The following is a 19349-nucleotide window of genomic DNA, read 5'->3' on the forward strand; positions in this document are numbered from 1 at the left end:
ATGTGTAAACCTTTTTGCCCCATCTCTAATGACCTTGCTTCCCTGTTGGAGGGCAAAGGATATTTTGAGGTGGAGGCTGAAACTCCTTTAGGCCCCTGTGAAATAGTTTCCAAATCAGCAGTATGGGCCCTGAATAAATGGGAATGAGTTTCTGGGACCCTGTAATACCAGTCTGGCTTGGCTGGAGCAGGAGGAAGAGAATCAGGGGTAGCACTAGAGTCAGAATACAAATCATCCAGAACATCAAGTACAGGAGGAATAGCTAAGGGCCTGTGCTGAGGCTTCTTAAGGAAAGTCCTAAGGCGTTTCCTAGAATCAGAATATTCCTGACCCTGCCACTTGAAATGTTCCCTCATGGTGTGCAGAACTTCCCCAAAAGAAATATCCTCAGGAGGGGAAGCCGAAGGGATGGAATCTTCTGCATCCGAGTCCTCATAGGTCTGGAAGAGCTCTTCCTGGCTATCAGAGTGGACAGAGCCCTCAGAGTCTTCATCTGAAGGAGTAGGGTCAGAGGGGTCAACCCGGGGCCTTTTATCAGGAGGAGGCTGTGATGCTCTCTCAGGATGGACCTGTGAACCTCTAATCATGGAAATTAAATCAGCAGCCATGGACATAATTTGTGTCTCCGGAGTCGGCTGAGGTAAGGATTTAGAAGAAATACGCTTTGTTTTGCTGGCTGCCTTAGCCCTAGTGTAGGCCTTAACAGACATGGCCATAGGAGGCCTAGCAGCTCCACGTGCAAGAGTGACCTTGTCTACAGAAATGGTCTCGGGCATTTCCTCTGTTTCGGTATCCGGAGGAAAGTCTATAACAGGCGGAGTAATGTCTGGAATCGGAGTCGTCGGTAATGCGGTGTCTTTGGTTCGGAGCGATGGAGAGACCGTCTGAGGGAACCGGAGCACTCGCGCTAGGTTTTGGCGTGGAGTCTATGGTAGACGCGGGCCGAGGATGTCGGAAGATCCGACGGCATGGTGTAGGCAAATTTATCGCCGTAAAAATCTTCAGCGAACTCCACCCGGCGCCTGAGTGTGCGCTTGTTAAAGCAAGCACAGGCTACATAGGCCGAGACGTCGTGGTCTGGGCCCAGGCAAGGGAGGCAGTAAGAGTGGAAATCCTTATGAGGTATTTGTTTACCACAAAAAAGACAATTGTTAACTTTCAGTAATTTCTGACATCGGCTGAGGCAAGAAAAGGTCCCCAACGGGGTACTTAGCTTTTTTGATGACTTCGGATCGTAGAATACAGGAGCTGACCGACCAGCACTTGTGAACTGCTTCTGCTTCGGGCACCGCGCGGCAAGAAAGACTGAAGAAAATGGCGTTGGCTGATGCTTATGTACTCCAGCCGCTCTGACGGAGAGAAATGCGACATCAGCCGACGTCAGACCCAGACTTTGGAATCCGGCCGACCGAGGGCTGCCTCAGGCAGGACAACCCACATGTTATGACTGCAGTTGCATTCTTGAAGGACATCTGACAATGTATGCAAGAAAATTCAACAACGCAACAGCAAAAAGTTGGTTCGTGATCGTGATGAATATAATGCTGGTAAAGCATATCCTAAACCACCAAGCAGCCAGCAATGTGGTGCAGTACATAGGTCAATAAATGTTTGCATGTACATCAACAAAATGGTGATGAAGTGAGGATACACGAGTCCCTTTAGAAGGGCAACAACCCAGAAGATTCACAAATAGGGAGACCACCACCAAATATACCCTATATTTGCAATGAACCAGCCAGCACACGCCACGACAGAAAGGGAGAAAGTGAACTTAGTCCAACATGTACTGTTACACCTAATTCTAGAAAAGACTGTTTCCTATACAATTACAGTACATCTGAATTCAATGTGGAACATGCAAACTTAAGGTTGAACTTCTGTATCTAGCACACAAGAATAGTGGAGACAATATGTGAACTGAGAATGTTTATCGACAATCTAAATTTGGCATTTATTCATGACTCAGACCATACAAAAATGCAGAGAATACTCAGTTTACCCCAGAGTTGCATCCACTCAGCGACTTTTCAATATACGAGTGAAATTATTAGACATTTGGCAGAACAATGACAAATGAGTATGGTAATTTAACTATGAGAAAAAAATACTTGAGGAAATTAAAAAGCTGAAGCATATGAAATGGTTAAGGCCTGATAAAAGAGGCAGAGTTATACTCATGAACAAGACTATGAACAAAAGATGGCTACTTTGTATGAAACTATGCATCGAAATTTTTTTTTAAATTAACTTAATATCGCATACAAAAGGACTGATCAACACCTAGATTTATTAAAAAAATCAGTTACATTGGACGAATATATGGTGAAGTATCCTATAGTGCCATCTATTCATGGCTATTCCAAAATTCATAAAAAAGTGAAAATCCACCTTTCCGCCCCATAGTAATTGTCACATATGCAAAAACAAATGGCATAGCCAAGTTTATTGATGTGCAATTAAAAAATTAAAAGAATGTCAAGAAGATACCTTCCCTTTACAAAGATTCATGGGAATTTGAGTAATTGTTAGTGGATGAACAGCAATATCGAAGGCATCTTCATTAGTACAGATGTTGGTGATTTCTTCAGTCGTATACCACGACATTAGAGTGGTTTACTGATATAGCATTTAACATTAAAATTACGCAAGAAAAAAAAAAACAATACTTAAACCACTCTTATGGAGCTTGTACTACTGAATTTTATATTATGAAGGCCAGATTTGTCAGTCCACATGAGTGGCAATGGGGGCATCCTCTGGACCTACATATGCTACTATAATGGCCTATTGGGAAGGCAAGTTCCTTTATTAAGGTGATATTTTTTCTAGTATATTAAGATGTACTTAAGATTCTTGGATGACTTCTTTATTGTGTGGTCTTCACCTGAAGCGCAGACATAGGATTTCATGACATGTATAAATACTAAAACATTATCGTTTTCTTGCACTAAAAGTCAAGACCATCTCCTATCTGGATGTTCAACTGAACAAAGATAATCAGAATACATTTGCCAAAACTTTCAGAAAAAACACATTTCCCAATGGGTTTTTACATTTTGATAGCAATCCTTAGCCCCACATTTCCCAATGGGTTTTTACATTTTGATAGTAATCATACTTATCAAATGAGCAATCCATAAGGGGACAGATGGTACATGCTGCCAGAATGGTTACTGCAGAAGATGATTTTATGGAACAGTGTGCATACTTCAGTGAATTGTTTAAGCATACAGGTTATCCAGATAGGCTTATTACGAGCATCAAGAAAGAAGAAGTGTTGTGCAAGAGAAGGAAAAGCATTCTCCAGCCCATATTTTCTAATCAAGTAGCAAACTGTAATGAAGTCAGAGAAACAGATGGGCATGAAATACAGCCAATGAGAAAATCAGTAATGCAATAGATTTTTTGAACATAAGCAAAATGGTTGGCACTCACAACATACAATGACAGTAGGGCAATAAATCATATGATTAACAAGAGTTGGTCAATATTTACGCAAGACCAGGACATTTACAATATTTTGGGTGCCCGTCCCAAAAGTTGTGTACAAGAGATAGAAATTTTAAACAAATATTAGAGTTTACCAAAAAATATTTTACAGCATAAAGGACATGCATAAATGCAGATCCTGTCCACAGTGCCCCCACAGTGCCCCTATATAATGGGGTAATCAAGATGTAAAATAAACAAGAATAGTAAAAGGGCACTATAACTGTCAAACAAAGCGTGGTGTATGCCGCTATTTATAAATTGTCAATCATATTATATTGGGATGACTGAACATTGTTCAAGATCAAGAATACATGAATATCTTCATGATACAAAACCAACAAAAATATCTAATGCTTTACATAAGCAGATTTACAAATATTCAGATCACACCTTCCAGTTTACAGTATTGGAGAAGGTACATGCTAACAAGGAGTGGGATGTTTAGAACAAAGAATTACATTGGCAACTTTTTTCTGAATGCTACTATGATGCAATGTCTACAGCAAGCATTTTTAAGTTGCATGCCAACCATAGTAAGAGGATTTCTAATGTGTTTTAGGATTAAACTGATTACAGTTTTAAAGGCAATTCTGAGTGTAGTCATGTGACAATAGCTTATAAAAGTACTTTCACATGATTTTAAAATTGATCAGAAAAAGTTAGAATGTTATATACTCCAAAACGAAAGCACTTATCCTTTGGATTTTTAATGGATTTTTTTTAGTAGAGTATTTAATTGTGGGTGCTTGTTGCTTTTCAAAGGTTTTATCATCAAAACGCCAATTTCTGCCATAGTTCAGTTAGTGTATCTGGATATATAGTTTGGTTTTGTAAATGGCATATTTCTAACTTCAGACATGGATTACATACATACACGTGCATCTTTGCAGAGAGAAAGATCAATTGTTACATGACTGAAGAACTCACAGTGAAACACCTGACTGATATACATGTCCCGCTCTGAGGAATCACTGCCAGAATCAGCTGTTAAGGCGGCAGAAGATAAGGTCATTGTGGCAGGACTGCAGCAGACCTACCCTTAAACTGTTTGACATTGTTCTGTTAAAAGTGCCTTTTCACTGGCATGTGCTGGGGGCTGGGACAGCAATTATGGATTGGCAAGCTGCAGCAAAATCTGTCAAGACTTTTGCACACAAGTTTTTTCAAGAGCAGTTATGTAGATTCCATCTTGGCCACAAAACGGGCTCAACTTTTTGTCCTTTGACAAATACTAGAGATGTCACAGTAGTTTAACACTCATCTGGGTTTCGTGGTTCTGAAGACGATACATGACCCAGACTATTTTGCAGCAAGTGTTACAACAGTAACGGGACCCAGGGAATATTAATGCTTGCCATTCAGTGCCTTCATGTGAGGTGTAATAGCAGCACTCACTTTCAACAATAAGCCGAACATGCCCAAGAGGAGTGTTTGTTGCTGTCTGGGTAATAGTCTCGTCTCATGTTTATGATTTTCATGAAAAGGCTGAGGGACAGCAAAGGTCTGGAAAGTACCCACACCAAAGGTGAGGGCTGCATCGTTAAACTGTTTGCATATGCTCTGGAATCAACTACTTGACATCCATCTTCATAGCGTCATAAGCTGGATAATACTTCCAGAGCTACAGCGGTGGTCACTACAACCATAGCGCACGCTTTCAGCCATCCTGCTTTCATGCTGGAGGTCAATAAATCTTCCCAGTAGTCTACCATCTGTCTTTTGATACGGGATGGGGTAAGCAATCCTAACTTCATCCCTTTCTCCTTTTACAGCACTGGGCTTGCACAAGTCCAAGTAGGAAATGGGAAGGCCATTTCTCAAATTCCCAATAATTTTAGGTATGAAGGTGTTCTGTAAGCCATCTTGCTACTTTGGATTTAAATACTGAACTTTCACAGTTACTGGTCTGGTACAGTGGGGGCAAGAAAGCTCTAATACAGTGTGTGCAGACCCTTGCATTATATTGATGTCCTGGCTTTCAAGAAAGAATGTGGGGCTGTTTCTGAACTCTAAAATCAGACCAGACACCAGGCTTTTTGTTGAAGTCCCAGAATTTAAGACTAATGCAACAGAGATCTAAACGAAGATCTTCAGTGGACGCAGCAGTTCTATGCTGTAAAAGTAACTTTTCAGCTCCATGATGAAGAGGGGTAAATGCCAAGAATGCAACTCAAACAAATCTGGGACTTGGCAAAACCTGGAACCCAGAAGAGCTGCCTGGATAATGGGTCTAACCCATTAACTGGATTCAACTAGAAACAAAAACAGGAAGCTGACTGTTGGCAAGTAATGGATGGAGATAATGAAAATAAATGCCTCAACTTCTCATCTTTTATATACAGTGACTGCCATACATCCAAATTTTAACAAGATTTTTACATGTTTATTCCAGTTTATTAACCTAAAGAGAAAAAAAAAAAGGATTCAGACAATACAGAACGTTGACAGGATACAATGCATCAAAGAATGAGTGAACAAATGCTTTTACCACAAATCCAAACCCATTTTTAAGGTTGATTTCTCTAATGCGTCCATAACCCTTGAAAAATTTTTCTACATCTCGTTCACGTGCATGGGGGCTCAAACGTCCGATGAATATTCTGCAGCCACTCATCTTCTTGTAGTTTTTCTAAGTCCAAATAATACTGCAACCAAAACACACAGAAAAGCATTAAGACAGTAGTAAAGTTATTTATGCCATTACTTCTGAACTGACAGTACAAAGTCAAATTATAAAACAAAATATAAAGTTTAATTAGTACTACAAAAACATCCACTCCCTTACAGGGACAGAAAGTGGTCAACATACACACTAACCTTATTCCTAGTGGGACAGTCACTATAATAGTTGACGAAACGTTGTTACAGTTCAGTTACAAAGCTCAAGGTTACAGCCCTGTCAAAAGAGCTTTCTCCCACTGCTACACAACAAAATTACCTCCTTGACAAAATGGCTAAAACAGCAGTACAACATACGGGTGGGAATCAAGACTAACCAGACTTCAATACTGCATGATAGCTAAGAATCAAATCAGAAGAGGCTAGGAAGGACTGGAAAGAGACTGGATAAGCAATTCACTAATAACTGGAGGATACGTCTCCCAAATATGCAACAAAATCTAGAAGATTTTTTTTATATTTGCCTGAAAGTGCTTACATAGGTATTTTTATATCCCAAGCAGACTTCAAAGAATTTTTCCTTAGGTAGACGGCAAATGTTGGGAGGTGCGATGAGGCAGAGAGAAGTCAAATGAGAACATTTTCGGGGAGCGTAAAGAGTTGGTAGAGTTTAAAGAATCAGATAAAAATGTTCCCAGTCCCTTGGGGTTGGGTTCAATTGTGTCCAGTGCCTTCAACACCCACTGAGATATCAACTGAATGAGCTTGTCAGTGGGCAGAGTCACCCAAGAGGTAGACACCAGAGTACCGAAAACCTGCAGGTAAACTCATTCATCCCAGGAAGGACTGTTGCGACTTCCCATCACCCCCCCGTTTCAAAATTTCTAAAGTCTCCAAAGGAGACGTCAAGGGGTGATCTTAGGGGCCCTTCCCCCTCCATCAACATCAGCGTCTTCTGTGACCTATTCCTGTGGGGAATCCAAGTGCTTCCTCTTGCACTTGGAACTTTCTCACGGGGATAGTCTGGTTAGGTATTAGAAGACAGAATATGCATCACAGGTTCCAGAGGATTCAGCACCCACTGCCCCATTGGACACACAGGTTGAATAACAGAGTGAGAAAGGTATTTGCTCCAAGGAAGAAGGGGCCAACTGAGTTACTGCACTAGACAAGGCCTTCTTCATTGCCTTGAAGGCTGCCCCCCCCCCCCCCCCAGTGGGAAGGGAGCCAGGAACAGAGACACTGCCTTGGAACTGTGGTCACTCCCGCTCAGACAAGGCAGTGCCCAAATTGAAACCAGAGCCAAAATGAACCATGCCAATGCTCCAAAGTGCAGGGACGGCTCCAAATTGGAGTAGACTCGTGCCCCTCAGTCTACAGGAAGATACAGCCCCAGTAGGTCTCCAGATCCGAAAGAACCGAAGAACTTGCGGCAATAACCGGTTCTGAAGGGAAAAAAAATCTCTGGAACAAATATAGTTGGAGCAGGACTCGGAACTGGAAACTCTAATACCTCAGAGGAGGTCAGAGGAGTAGTAGTTAAAGGCATGAAAGAAGATTCGGCTCCTAAACTCATAGGGTCGGAGTGGAAAAAGTAAATTCTCTCACCTATAAAATTTTATTTCACCAGTCTCTCTAGGACTACTTCTGTAATACTTTTGTTAGAATGGATGGGCATTAAAAAGGGCGATTTAGGTCTTCATAGGAAAACATGTAATTCACCCACAAAATGATGGGAAGTAAGTTGTCCCAAGTAAAACTTTTCTGTATTGTATTAATACTCTGCACCGATGCAGTGTACGGAAGAACCAGGAAGCAATACGTCTTGTGCCCAAGACTGCATTTGCTGGACTGCCGAAGACTTCATTTCGAATCAGAAGTAGTGATCATTGCAGATGATTTTACCAAATGATCCAGAGAACTTTTAGGAACAAAGGATCCAAGTTTTTTTGTGACCGTGCCGGAGGAGATGATGGTACTGAAACTTTTTGGCCTTCTCCACGGAGAAGGCAAAGAAATTAGTTTTACTTTTGTCGTGAGCAGATATGGCCTCTCCAAAGGTGGAAGGAATCAAACCTTTCAGGATTATTTTTAACTTCAACCAGGGCCCTGTGACTAAAGCAAAGGCAAATACTACAGTATTCCTGTAAGTGGACAGGGCCCAACAATAAACGCACAACAGGTGCGAATCCGAGGGAAATCTTATGGCCACACTTATGGCATTTCTTGAAGCCAGCAGGACCCTCAGATTTTTCACAACAAAGGTTGGAAAAGCACACACCACACTTGCACCAAAAAGGAGGGGACAGCACATACAGATACTAGACAGGAACTGGTTTTCTTTTTTTTTTTTCTTAACGAAGGAAAGAGGAGAGCGAAATGGACTATTAATGATAGCATAAAGGTACACAAGTGTACAGAAAGGGGGCTATCAACAATGATAGCAGAAGTTACACAGAAGTGTACGGAAAAGGGACAGCAACTAAACGACTGGTAGAAAGGTAGCGATATGGGAAACATTTAGTGAAATATAATTACAACACAATAGCAGAAAAAAAGAATGGGAAGAATGAAGAATTATCAGAAAAAATTTACTTGGCCCGAGAGCTATGGCAAACGTGTCTGTAAAAGCAACAAACGAGATCTGAAGTAACTGGGAAGGATTGTGGGAGAGGTGAAGCTCAAAAGTTTTTGGCCTGCGCGAGCTGTTAACAGCAGTCTCGGTCACGATAATCTGAACCGAACTCGTATGTAAAGGATAAAATGAAAACTGACAACAGATCAAGGTTTGTTACTCTGAAAAACTCGGTAGAGTCTTATCTGCCTTTCTGGGGACTGAAGGTTGAGAAGCAGGATTATTGCTATAAGTGTTAAATACATCCTCATGGAATGAGGCACATCTACTTGTAACTTGCATCTCCTCATTCGGGGGAACATCAACCTGTTCCCAGAACTCATTCATTCTGCCCAATGACTGAGAAAAGGCAAACTCCTCCAAGGCAGGTTGCGAGGACCACGACTCTTCTGAAACAGAGAACTTGACCAGAGAATCTACTGGAGAAGAAGCCCTCTTCTCTATGTCTGAATCCACTAATAAGGTTTTCCTCAGGAATTTCTTTGCTGGGATTATTTTCAGGTAAGGACTCTTCAGCAGGAGCATTAACAGCCTGTAATCAACTGCCTGGCTAAGCTGAGAAAACCACACACACAAATCAGGCACCATGTCTTCAGATGAATAGCATTTAACTTTTTCTCTGCAGGTAAAACTTTGGGGCACCACGCGGCAAGAAAGACTGAGGAAAATGGCGTCGGCTGATGCCTTTATACCCAATAAACAGCAGCTATGACGTCGGGTGAAGTGCGACATCAGCCGAGGTCAGACCCAGACTTTGGAATCCGGACGACCGAAGGGCTGCCTGAGGCAGGACAACCCATATGTTAGGACTGCAGATGCATCCTTGAAGGACATCTTTGGATGAATACCTACACAGGGAAGGTACGTTGCTCTGGCTAGAGGTCTCTTCCCACAAGCCAACATCTCCCAGGTCATTTCCCTGACAGAGAAGATGGTTCTTCCATGCCCAGATTGGACACTGCAGCAATGAAAACATGTCTGGAAGACTACACCTTAGGAGGTGAGGACAGGTGGCAGAGTGGTCTGAGATAGATATGACAAACAGCCACTACAGATTCACCCATCAGCCACTACAGATTCACCCATCAGCTGAGGTGTTGACTGAGCAAGCAGAATCAAATCAGCAAGTGTGTTTTGGCAAGTTTTTTCTTTCTAGATGCAACAGAAGCGGGGTAAGCATCAATGCTATAACCAATTTGGAACCTCAAACCCAATGCACACTGCTGGAATGGGTTAGTTGGAAGTTGTCAAAGTGTTCACAAGCAGCAAACATACACCAGTCCCTTTTCAAAGTAATGTACAAACAGCACACTAAAATCCTGTTAGAAATCCTTTAAAAACAAAAGCACACTGACAGAAAAAAATGTCTGGTACATTGTCAGAAAGTGTACACGCGCAGTGACATGCATTATAATGTCTGTCCACTGAAAAACACTTTCCAACACCAAACATTTTGGAAGCTGGCTGGTTATGTCCTGGGCAGGGCAAACCATAGTCTAAATGCTACTACAGCAGTGAGAATAATGAAAATCATCTCATAACTAACCCCACAGCAGAATTGTAAGAACACTAGAATGTGTTTAGTTACATGGGAAGCATATACATTTAAAGCATTTAATGAATTCCTTACCCCACGAGACAGAAGGCAAACTGCTAACGTTTTCATATTTGCAAAAGCAGTCAAAAATGTTAACACGGCAGCCTGGCAGTTCAAAACTGACCGTTCAAGTTTTAAGTAAGGAAATAACTGTAGGGTCTGCTTTGGGATTAGTAGAGAGTCCAAAGTACTTTCTACAACCTATCACACTTTTTGGGAGTTGGCGGTTGACTGTCAAGCAAACTATAAGCTAGTAAGAAAACATCCTCTAAACCTGATAAAACAGGAGGAAGAGATGCAGTCTGCAGAATATCCAATTACATCAGATCAATACTATTGCTAGAGAGGGATTTCACTCTGCTCCCACTGAAATATCCCTTTTATTCTCCAAAGAAAAAATAGCTCTAATAGGGCTCAGAATAAAGTCTTCAGCTTGTGGAGAAATCAATGAAGAAACACTCGCTTCTCCATTCTCCCTTCCCCATGACAGAGAATCAGGGTCAGAATGAGAGAGAACTCATTTGTTTCTTCTATCTGAAGTGAAGAAACAGAATTTCAAACATTAAAAATACAACTACTTTCCTAGCAAATCCCAGCAAGTCTTCCTGTCCATAGTAAAACAAACAGAGGAAATAACATTCTTAATGGTTTCCTTCTCCCGGAAGACTTCCTGGAAAAAGACAAGACTAATGACATGGATACTATCCAAGGTACAAAAATCCTGAGCTCGGCTATGTGGTAGACTCACTTACTCCTTTCCCCAACAGAGGCTACAGTGGTTCTTCCCTTGCCCAGTGAGGGCAATCCTACAGTCAGAGAACTTTTTCAGCTCTGGTCCTTAGTAGCTTCCCCAAGAAGCTACATCAGGATGACAGAGGTAGATCAATAAATGGTCCAAGGAACCAAGTCCAGCCACAGCAGTCACCCATCAGCAGCAGGAGCATGACTCCCTAGCACTTTTCTTCCTGCAAAAGAGTGGAGGAGACTATAGTATAACTGCTCTGTGATTCAACCTGAAAGAAAGATAGCAGAGCCTGGGAGACTTAGCGAATATCTTGACATGAAAACAATGACTCCAAGAGGAAAAAAAATTACTGAGAAAACCACAACGTCCTGCCCCCAACACCCAAACTCTACAAAAATGTAGAAAAAAAAAAACACATTAACAGTTTAGTTTTTGCACACAAACATTCACTTGATAAACCTTCCCCTGGTGAGGCATGGCAGTCCATAAAAAAATAAATTTCCTAGCGTAAACAGTACACGAACAAATGTTTTCCTCATGGCAACAAATATAATTTTATAAAATACGCAATTAAAAGACAACAGGTCATCAGGTGTGCTGCCACTGTACAAGCAATTAAAGTCCTCTGGCATTATCTAATTATACAAGAAAAGTTGTTTTGACTTTTTAAGACATCATGGGAATTCAGGAGCGAGTCTCTCCATCTGCTCCCTTTTCTCAGTATAAACAATTCTTAGACTGATTTTTGAAAATGGGTTTGCAACAGCTTGTTTATTGGTGTTATCTAAAAGCGGAACTAAATGCAGTCATTTCACCTTCAGAAGTGAAGATTCATCGTCCTTTCTGGATATTTAAGGCCACACGGCTGTCCAGAGAACCTTTAAGTACACAGGTATATAAAAAGTCCCATCTAGGCCAGATTTTTTCCCAAAAGTCCAAATAATTTTATGACAGCTAATCCAGCAATTGTGACTGACACTGATTACGAGACAATGCATTTAAAAAGTTTAATATATTTTAAGCATGAATAGCTAAAAGATGCAAAAGTACTGGATAACAAAAGGCAGCAATTTAAAAGTAGTTACGGGCAGAGAATGATCAGCAGTCAGCTTCACTCAGTACCAAGTAACATGCTTTTAAAGCACATTTTCTTCTTAACTGTTAACATTCAATAAAACAAAAGATCAAGACAACGAAGGCATATGTACCAAACCCATACAATAAAATGCACACAATTTCTCCACAGGAAAAAAAAAATCGTTTCCAGCTAAACATATTAAAAATTGACAGGAAAAGAAATGCTCCCATTTAGAAATACAGTTCAGTCTCACAAAAGTCTGTTTACAAAGGCCTACCTATTTCCCTCAATGATGGAGCTCTGGAAGTTTGCACTGTAACTTCCAATGGGCAAAGCTTAAGCTTCTGATTGAACTGTGAAGACGTAATGTGATTCTAACAAATGTTCCTAGCTCTGAAACCACATCGGTTAAAGTGCAGAAGATAAACTCTTCAGCACAAGCTTTTTATAATGGTAGTATTCATTAGGTTCTAGGTCTTACACTAGATTTTTAAGACACCGTAAACACGGTAACCAAGTTTTTAATGCATATATCTCAGCAACCACACACACTTTCATTCATCCAGAGGAGCTTTCATACAAGTTTAAACAGTTCCATCTTTACAATTTGGTTGTACAGATGTACAGAAGCAGGACATTTATGAAATTACAAATTATGAATATCCCTATCTGTATCAGAAAGGCATCAGATACAGTTGGGTTTGCCACTGTGAAAGCTTAAAGCTGAAAATGTTATACTCTGCATGGAGCATGGTTTTGGAATTAATGCAAATATGAACAAATATCTGATGCCTAGAGAATTCAGTAGGATACAACTGCAGAAACAGCTGGGTGTGTCACTTGGCTGTAATGAGTTAAAACATTCATGAAGTATCCATATTAAACAAATATTGAATGGAAGGTTCTCTCTCCAAAGGTAAACCCATCTGCCCAGCAAAGGAACAGCACAAGCTGACCATCGCTCCTCAAAGAAGCCTCAGAGGAGCATACTCTTTCAGCTGCATTAAAGCTCTGAAGGGCTCGTCTCCTAAACTTGTCTTAGTCAGAACAGTTCAAACTGCTTGACAGATTGGGCATGTGGAAGGTGCCCTGAAGCTTTGGAAGCTCGCCAACTGTTACATCCTTTGCAGGATATAACCCATATATCTTGGGCTACTGCAGCAGATCAATATGATGATCACCAGCACTGCAAACGTTTGTGAAAAGAATGCAGTGTCTTGCAAAGTATTTCAGGCATCCAAGATGACCAAGTCTACAATACAGTTGTTGCAGACTCAGAATACAACTAATGCTTACAGCACTATAAATATTAAAATTCCAGGTGAACATGCTAGCTGTGTTTCAACTGCATGCCAATCAGAAGTTTATTCTAGGTTCTCCCAAAGTAAGAAAAAAAAAATGCCCTTGTAACCACGAAAACAGCAAAAATCCACAGGGCATCCAGGAACTAAGAAGCCACATAATTCACAACATTTTAATAAATCCAAAAATGTACAAAATAGAAGCACACAAACGCATCAACAGTTATCACCGCGTTTTCATCTTGCTACCGAAGACTTCATCAGATGCTAGAACACTGGTCTCGATTCAATTTAAAGATTCCTCAACCTACAACCAATAACAGTTCAAATAAATCAATTTAAATGTATAAATATATTTGTAAAAACAGTTTAAAAATGTCAAATATTTAAAACCTGTGCGCACAAAAAAATCACATTCAGAGCTCCCTCCATTTTAAAAAAAAACTATAGTTTAGCTGCTCTCAGTTTTAATAGTGGTAATAGGGAAATGTCATTCAGGCCAGGGAAAACATTTGCTTCTACCTGCCATAGTAATTCCATATATTCTATACTAGTTTCCCATGGCCCGCCTCTAATATCCTTTGTAACTACTTTCAATACAAAAAAAGAAAACTTTGCATTTGTACAACTCTTGGCATGTTTATATAGGGCATTATCATTACATGTAGAGACATCGCAATAATGTTCGTAAATTCTTCTCTTAAGCATCCTGCCACGCAATGCCAGATGGATTAGACCGTTGGTGTTAGAGTATGTCCTACCTTCTATTCTTCTATTTGTGTGCTTAATAGAGATCTCTATTAATAACTACATACACTGTGCACATAATCCCACATCTAAACATCCCTTCCCTTTTAGTATTTCTTGCACTTGTATTCCCTTTGTTGCTTTCCAACATATCCTTCAAAACGTCTACCTTTCCTATAACTTTTAAAGGCTTATTTTCCAACTCATTAAGGTCAGTCAGCCCAATAAATCTTTTCCATTCAGTTTCTATCACTTTTTTTAGCCACTGGGCAATCTCCATCGTATTCTGTTTGGAAAGCCCTGTCATAACCAACTTCATTTATCAAATCTCTTTCTTTTTCAGTTAACTCTAGACCTAAAATAGGTCAAAATCTCTTCTTCCGTGCGCAATGTCATCGTTGACCATTTTGGATCAACTCTAGTAGATAACCCCATCTATAAATAATTGTGCAAGAAACTCGCATTCTATTTGAAAATGCACATCATTGGAAGTTAGACTTGCATATTGTCCCTTTATAATGCTCTCTTTTTTTTGAAAAAATGGGTGTGCACTAGCAAAGTGTAAACAGGAATTTGAAAATGTATTTCTTCTATATATTTGACTTAATCTCCCATCACACTTTCTACTAATGTCCAAATAATTACATTTCACAAAATATATTACAGATAAACTTTAGAAAATTGGTGGAATTTTCTACAAGTTGAATAAAATCTGAGTCTACACTTGTCAACCCATAACAAACATATTATGTTTACACAATACCCAGCTTGTTGTAAACTCAGAAGTACATATTTTTCTTCCCATGTTTTCAACACGATGTTGGCATATGTAGGGGCACATGGGGCCCCCACTGCTTGACCTTTTAACTGTTTAAAAAATTCTCCCCCATAAAAAAAAATTGTTTAACTTCTTTTAGCTCTAAGCTTACTCTAAAATCATTGTTTTAATTGTTCTTTTATAAGAGCTGTTTCGAACAGGTCTATTCCTTCTTTGTGGGGAATACAAGAAAACAAGTTGAATATAAAACAGTAACAAAAATATTGTCCTTATGGATCTCATTTATATTTCTTAAAATCCCATGAATCCTTTAAAATCTGACTAGTATATTGCTATTTTTGAGCCTTCTGCGGACACAATAGGTCTTACAGGTGGGGCCATTATTGTCCTTATGGACCTTTGGTATACCAAACATGATGGGTGCCTTCACACTTATCATATATTGGTATTTGATCTAAAAAATCCTGAGCACAAATTTTGATTTGTAGTGATGGAACAGGTGAAAGTGAAGCGTGTCCGGGGGGGTCCATGGAAAGTACAATTAGAGAATACTGGTGGCAAACATTAAATGCCTCAATAAGGCCAGGTTTAAATGAGAATATATCTATTTCCACTGTTTTAAAATTATTTACTAGACGATGGTTTTATTGTTATAAAACATTTTGACTAAGTATGCAAATTATAAGGGTATTGTGGTTTTAAATTAATAGGTTTTTAATGGATAATCAATCAATTGTGTTCATTTAAACTGGGAAGTGGATTGGTAAAATTGAGGAAGGCTGGGGTTCAGCCGAAAGCGCTTACTTGAATACACACACTGACAGTTGCTGGCTTCGTTTATCAATTTGGTGCACTTTTTTGTTATATATTTTGATCTATTAACTCAAAATAGCATGTCATATAACATTTATCTTGTTGTAAGCAATATGAATTTCTTGAGACCCTTGAATATTTATCTATGTCCATAAAATGTCACCTTTGTAAACGATTGCCCATAATGACTGCCACCACCTTTATCAGGCCTCATTACTCTTAAAAGTATTACGGAAGACCGCACACTAAATGTGCGTCTGTTGTAGGACGATGGATATGGTGACAATCATCTGCGTTTAGATGACCCTTTAGAGTTTCCTTCCCTACGAAAACCATAGCATTTAAAAAAAAAAAAAACAGAACCATCAGTACCCCTACAGACAGGGAGAAACAGGGAAGGGACAAAGGGGAAGAAAAAGATAACTTATGAATTAAGACCTACAACATTTGATGAGACAATCAAAAGGGAAGGACATAAGAACACCTACAATCATTTTAACATATTTAACTAAAGCAGTTTAGAGTTGCCCCAAAATAATTTCAACCATCAAAGGGCTTTAAATATGTACTGCAATAGAAATGTGATCTTACGAACTTAATATTGGATATTAAAACTTTTGTAAGGAAAGTTTATAAAAAAACAAAAAAAAAAAAACATGTTAACAGTGGCATTAGAAGAAAAAGTACTTTTAACCCCCCATTACATCCACAACTTACTCTAAATTGGCCTTAGGTGCGAGTGTGTGCGTCTTCTGAGGAAGGTTGGGCGCCGGGCTGGCAACTCTACAATGTAAAACTCCACTGCCAATCATGAGTGGACAAGGTGATCCACTGTGGCGACCCCCAACCGGGAAAAGCCGAAAGTAGAAGAAAAAGAACTAAGGACACTAGTCCCCAAAGAGAAGAGGAGGTACCATTTACATAAAGGTGAGTGTGAATTATTATGAAGTCAACACTAAAAGTAATGAGGCCTGAAATTGTGTGTGTGGCAGTCATGGACGCAATCACTTACAAAAGGTATAATGGACATTTTAGGGGGACATTTATAAATATTAAAGGGTCTCAAGAAATGAAATTCTACTGCTTACAACAAGACAGATTTAATGTTAGAACATGCTACTTGAAGGGTTAAATACAAACCAGTATATGACGAAAAGCCCAAAGGTACCCACTATATGTTGGTATAGCAAAGGTCCATAAGGACGAGAATTGTGTCCGCAGAGGGCTCAAAAACAGGCCCAATAGCAAAACACTTAATCTATGGACAGACAAGATTGTAAAGGATTCACAGGATTTTCTAAGTATGAATGAGATCTACAAGGACATTTTTGTCAATATTGATATTGGACTTAATTTTCTTGTATTATCCACAAAGGAATAGACATGTTCAAAGAAGCTCTTATAAAAGGCCAATTAAAACAATGATTTTAAGTAAACTTAAGAGCTAATAGACGTTCCGTTTAAAAAAAAAAAAAAAATTTATGGGGAGAAATTTTTTGAACAGTTAATATCCGTTGATTACGAGTTGACAGTAAAATTAGAGATTTTATTAAACACTGAGAAAATTCCACCATTTTCTAAAGTTTACCTATAATATATCATTTGAGAAATTTAAATTTGGAGGTTTTGATAGAAAAGTGTGATGGAAGATTTAAGTCAAAAATATATAGAAAAATACATTTTCAAATTCCTATTTACACTTTGCTAGTGTGCACACTTTTCAAAAAGAGCATTATAAAAGGGAAAATGTCAGTCAGTAGAATGACTTCACATATGGAATTTCAAACAAAGTTTTTTGCTGAGCAAGGGAGAAAAGGTAGATTTTGAATTATTTTAGGTCTAGAGTTAACGGAAAAAATAAGGGACCAAAATTCCAATAAGTGTAATGAAGTCAGTTACGACAGGGCCTTCATAACAGAAAATAACTGAGTTTGCCCAGTGGTTAAAAAAAAAGTGATAGAAACTGAACGGAAAAGATTTATGGGGCCTGACTGACCTTAATGCGTTGAAAAATAAACCTTTTAAAAAAGTGATTTATAAGAAAGGTAGAAGTTTGTGGGATGTTAGAAAGCGAAGGGAATTTAAGTGCAAGAAATACTAAAAAGGAAAGGGATGTTTAGATGTGGGACATGTGCACAGTGTGTACACACTAAGATGTATATTAAAACACAGAAATAGAAGAACAGAAGGTAGGGCATATTCAAAGTGCAACACTGTCTAATCTACCTGGCATTGTGACACATTTGTGAAGTATTCTGTGTGGGGGAAAAACAGAAAGGATGCTCAAGAAGAATTTACGAACATTACAATATCTCTACATGTAATGATAATGCCCTGCATAAACACACCAAGAGTTGCACAAATACAAAGTTTTCATGTTTTGTACTGGAAGTAGTTACAATGGATATTAGAGGCGGCCATGGGAAACTAGTACAATACAGAATTACTATGGCAGGCTACACTAGACACCAATGTTTTCCCTGGCGCAAATGACATTTCCCTAGTACCACTATTAAAATTGAATGCGGCTAAACTATAGGTTTTTAAAATGAAGGAGCTCTGAATGCGATTTTATACTAAAAATGTTTGTTGACATAGGTTTTAAATATTGGACATTTTTAAACTGTTTTTACAAACATTTATACATTTAAATTAAACTTAAGTGAACTCTATGTTATTGTTTGTAGGCTGAGGAATGTGTGTTTAAACTGAATCAAGACCAGTGTTACAGCATCTAGTGAAGTCTTCAGCAGCAAGAAGAAAATGCGGTGATAACAGTTAATGCTTGTGTGTGCTTCTACTTTGTACATTTTTGTATTTATTAAAACATGAATTATCTGGCTGGCTACATTCCTGGATGCCCTGTGGATTTCTTCTATGTTCTGTCAAATCACTGTACTTTTTTTTTTTTTAATGATTAAGGAACACTTAATGGATAGCTATAAAATCTACAGGACAGATGTTAATCGTGTTTCACTGTTACAGTCATCACTGTTGGGTTCTTCCTGCTGGCAGGCAGCCCTCAATCGGCCAGAGTCCCAAAGTCTGGGTCCGATATCAGCTGAGGTCGCTCCTTCCCGGACGTCAGAGCGTCAGGAGTATAAAGGCCTCAGCCAACGCCATTTTCCTCAGTCTTTCTTGCTGCGCGATGCCCGAAGCAAAGCAGTTCGCAAGTGCCGGTCGGCAGACTCCTTTTCACTTTTGGTGATTTATCTGAAGACTTCTTAAAGCCAAGTACCCAGTTGGGGAAACTTTTTTCTTGCTCCAGTCAGATGTCAAAAAAAGTTAATTGTATTTCTTGTGGGAAGCAAATACCTCAAGGATTTTCATTCATACTGTATCCCTTACCTAGGCCCTGACCACTGCTGCGTTCCTGAACCCAGGTGGTAGTCGCCATAACAGGGTGTATCACTGTGTTTGCCCTGGCGAACTAATTCAAATCCCCAACTGAAAGTAAAAAAATATTTCCGAGCTTTCAAAAGCAACTTTTAAATCAGCGAACAGTACGCTTACCCATTTCCAAAGGATCCCAACAAGGTGT

The 19349-nt window shown here is 39.4% G+C and overlaps 1 protein-coding gene across 3 annotated transcripts in view; it reads right to left on the reverse strand.

Annotated features, from left to right (window-relative positions):
- Positions 1-19349, reverse strand: part of LOC122804350 (serine/arginine-rich splicing factor 5-like) — a 587000-nt gene that overhangs the window by 464811 nt on the left and 102840 nt on the right. For all 3 annotated transcript variants that reach the window (XM_044074161.1, XM_044074162.1, XM_044074163.1), the window contains exon 2: positions 5984-6140. In XM_044074161.1, the coding sequence (XP_043930096.1) occupies positions 5984-6109 (126 nt within the window). In that variant the 5' untranslated portion in view covers positions 6110-6140. The remainder of the gene's footprint in view (positions 1-5983; positions 6141-19349) is intronic.

This window comes from Protopterus annectens, chromosome 6.part0 (assembly GCF_019279795.1).
Source record: "Protopterus annectens isolate FY-2018-M chromosome 6.part0, PAN1.0, whole genome shotgun sequence".
Taxonomy (NCBI): domain Eukaryota; kingdom Metazoa; phylum Chordata; order Ceratodontiformes; family Protopteridae; genus Protopterus; species Protopterus annectens.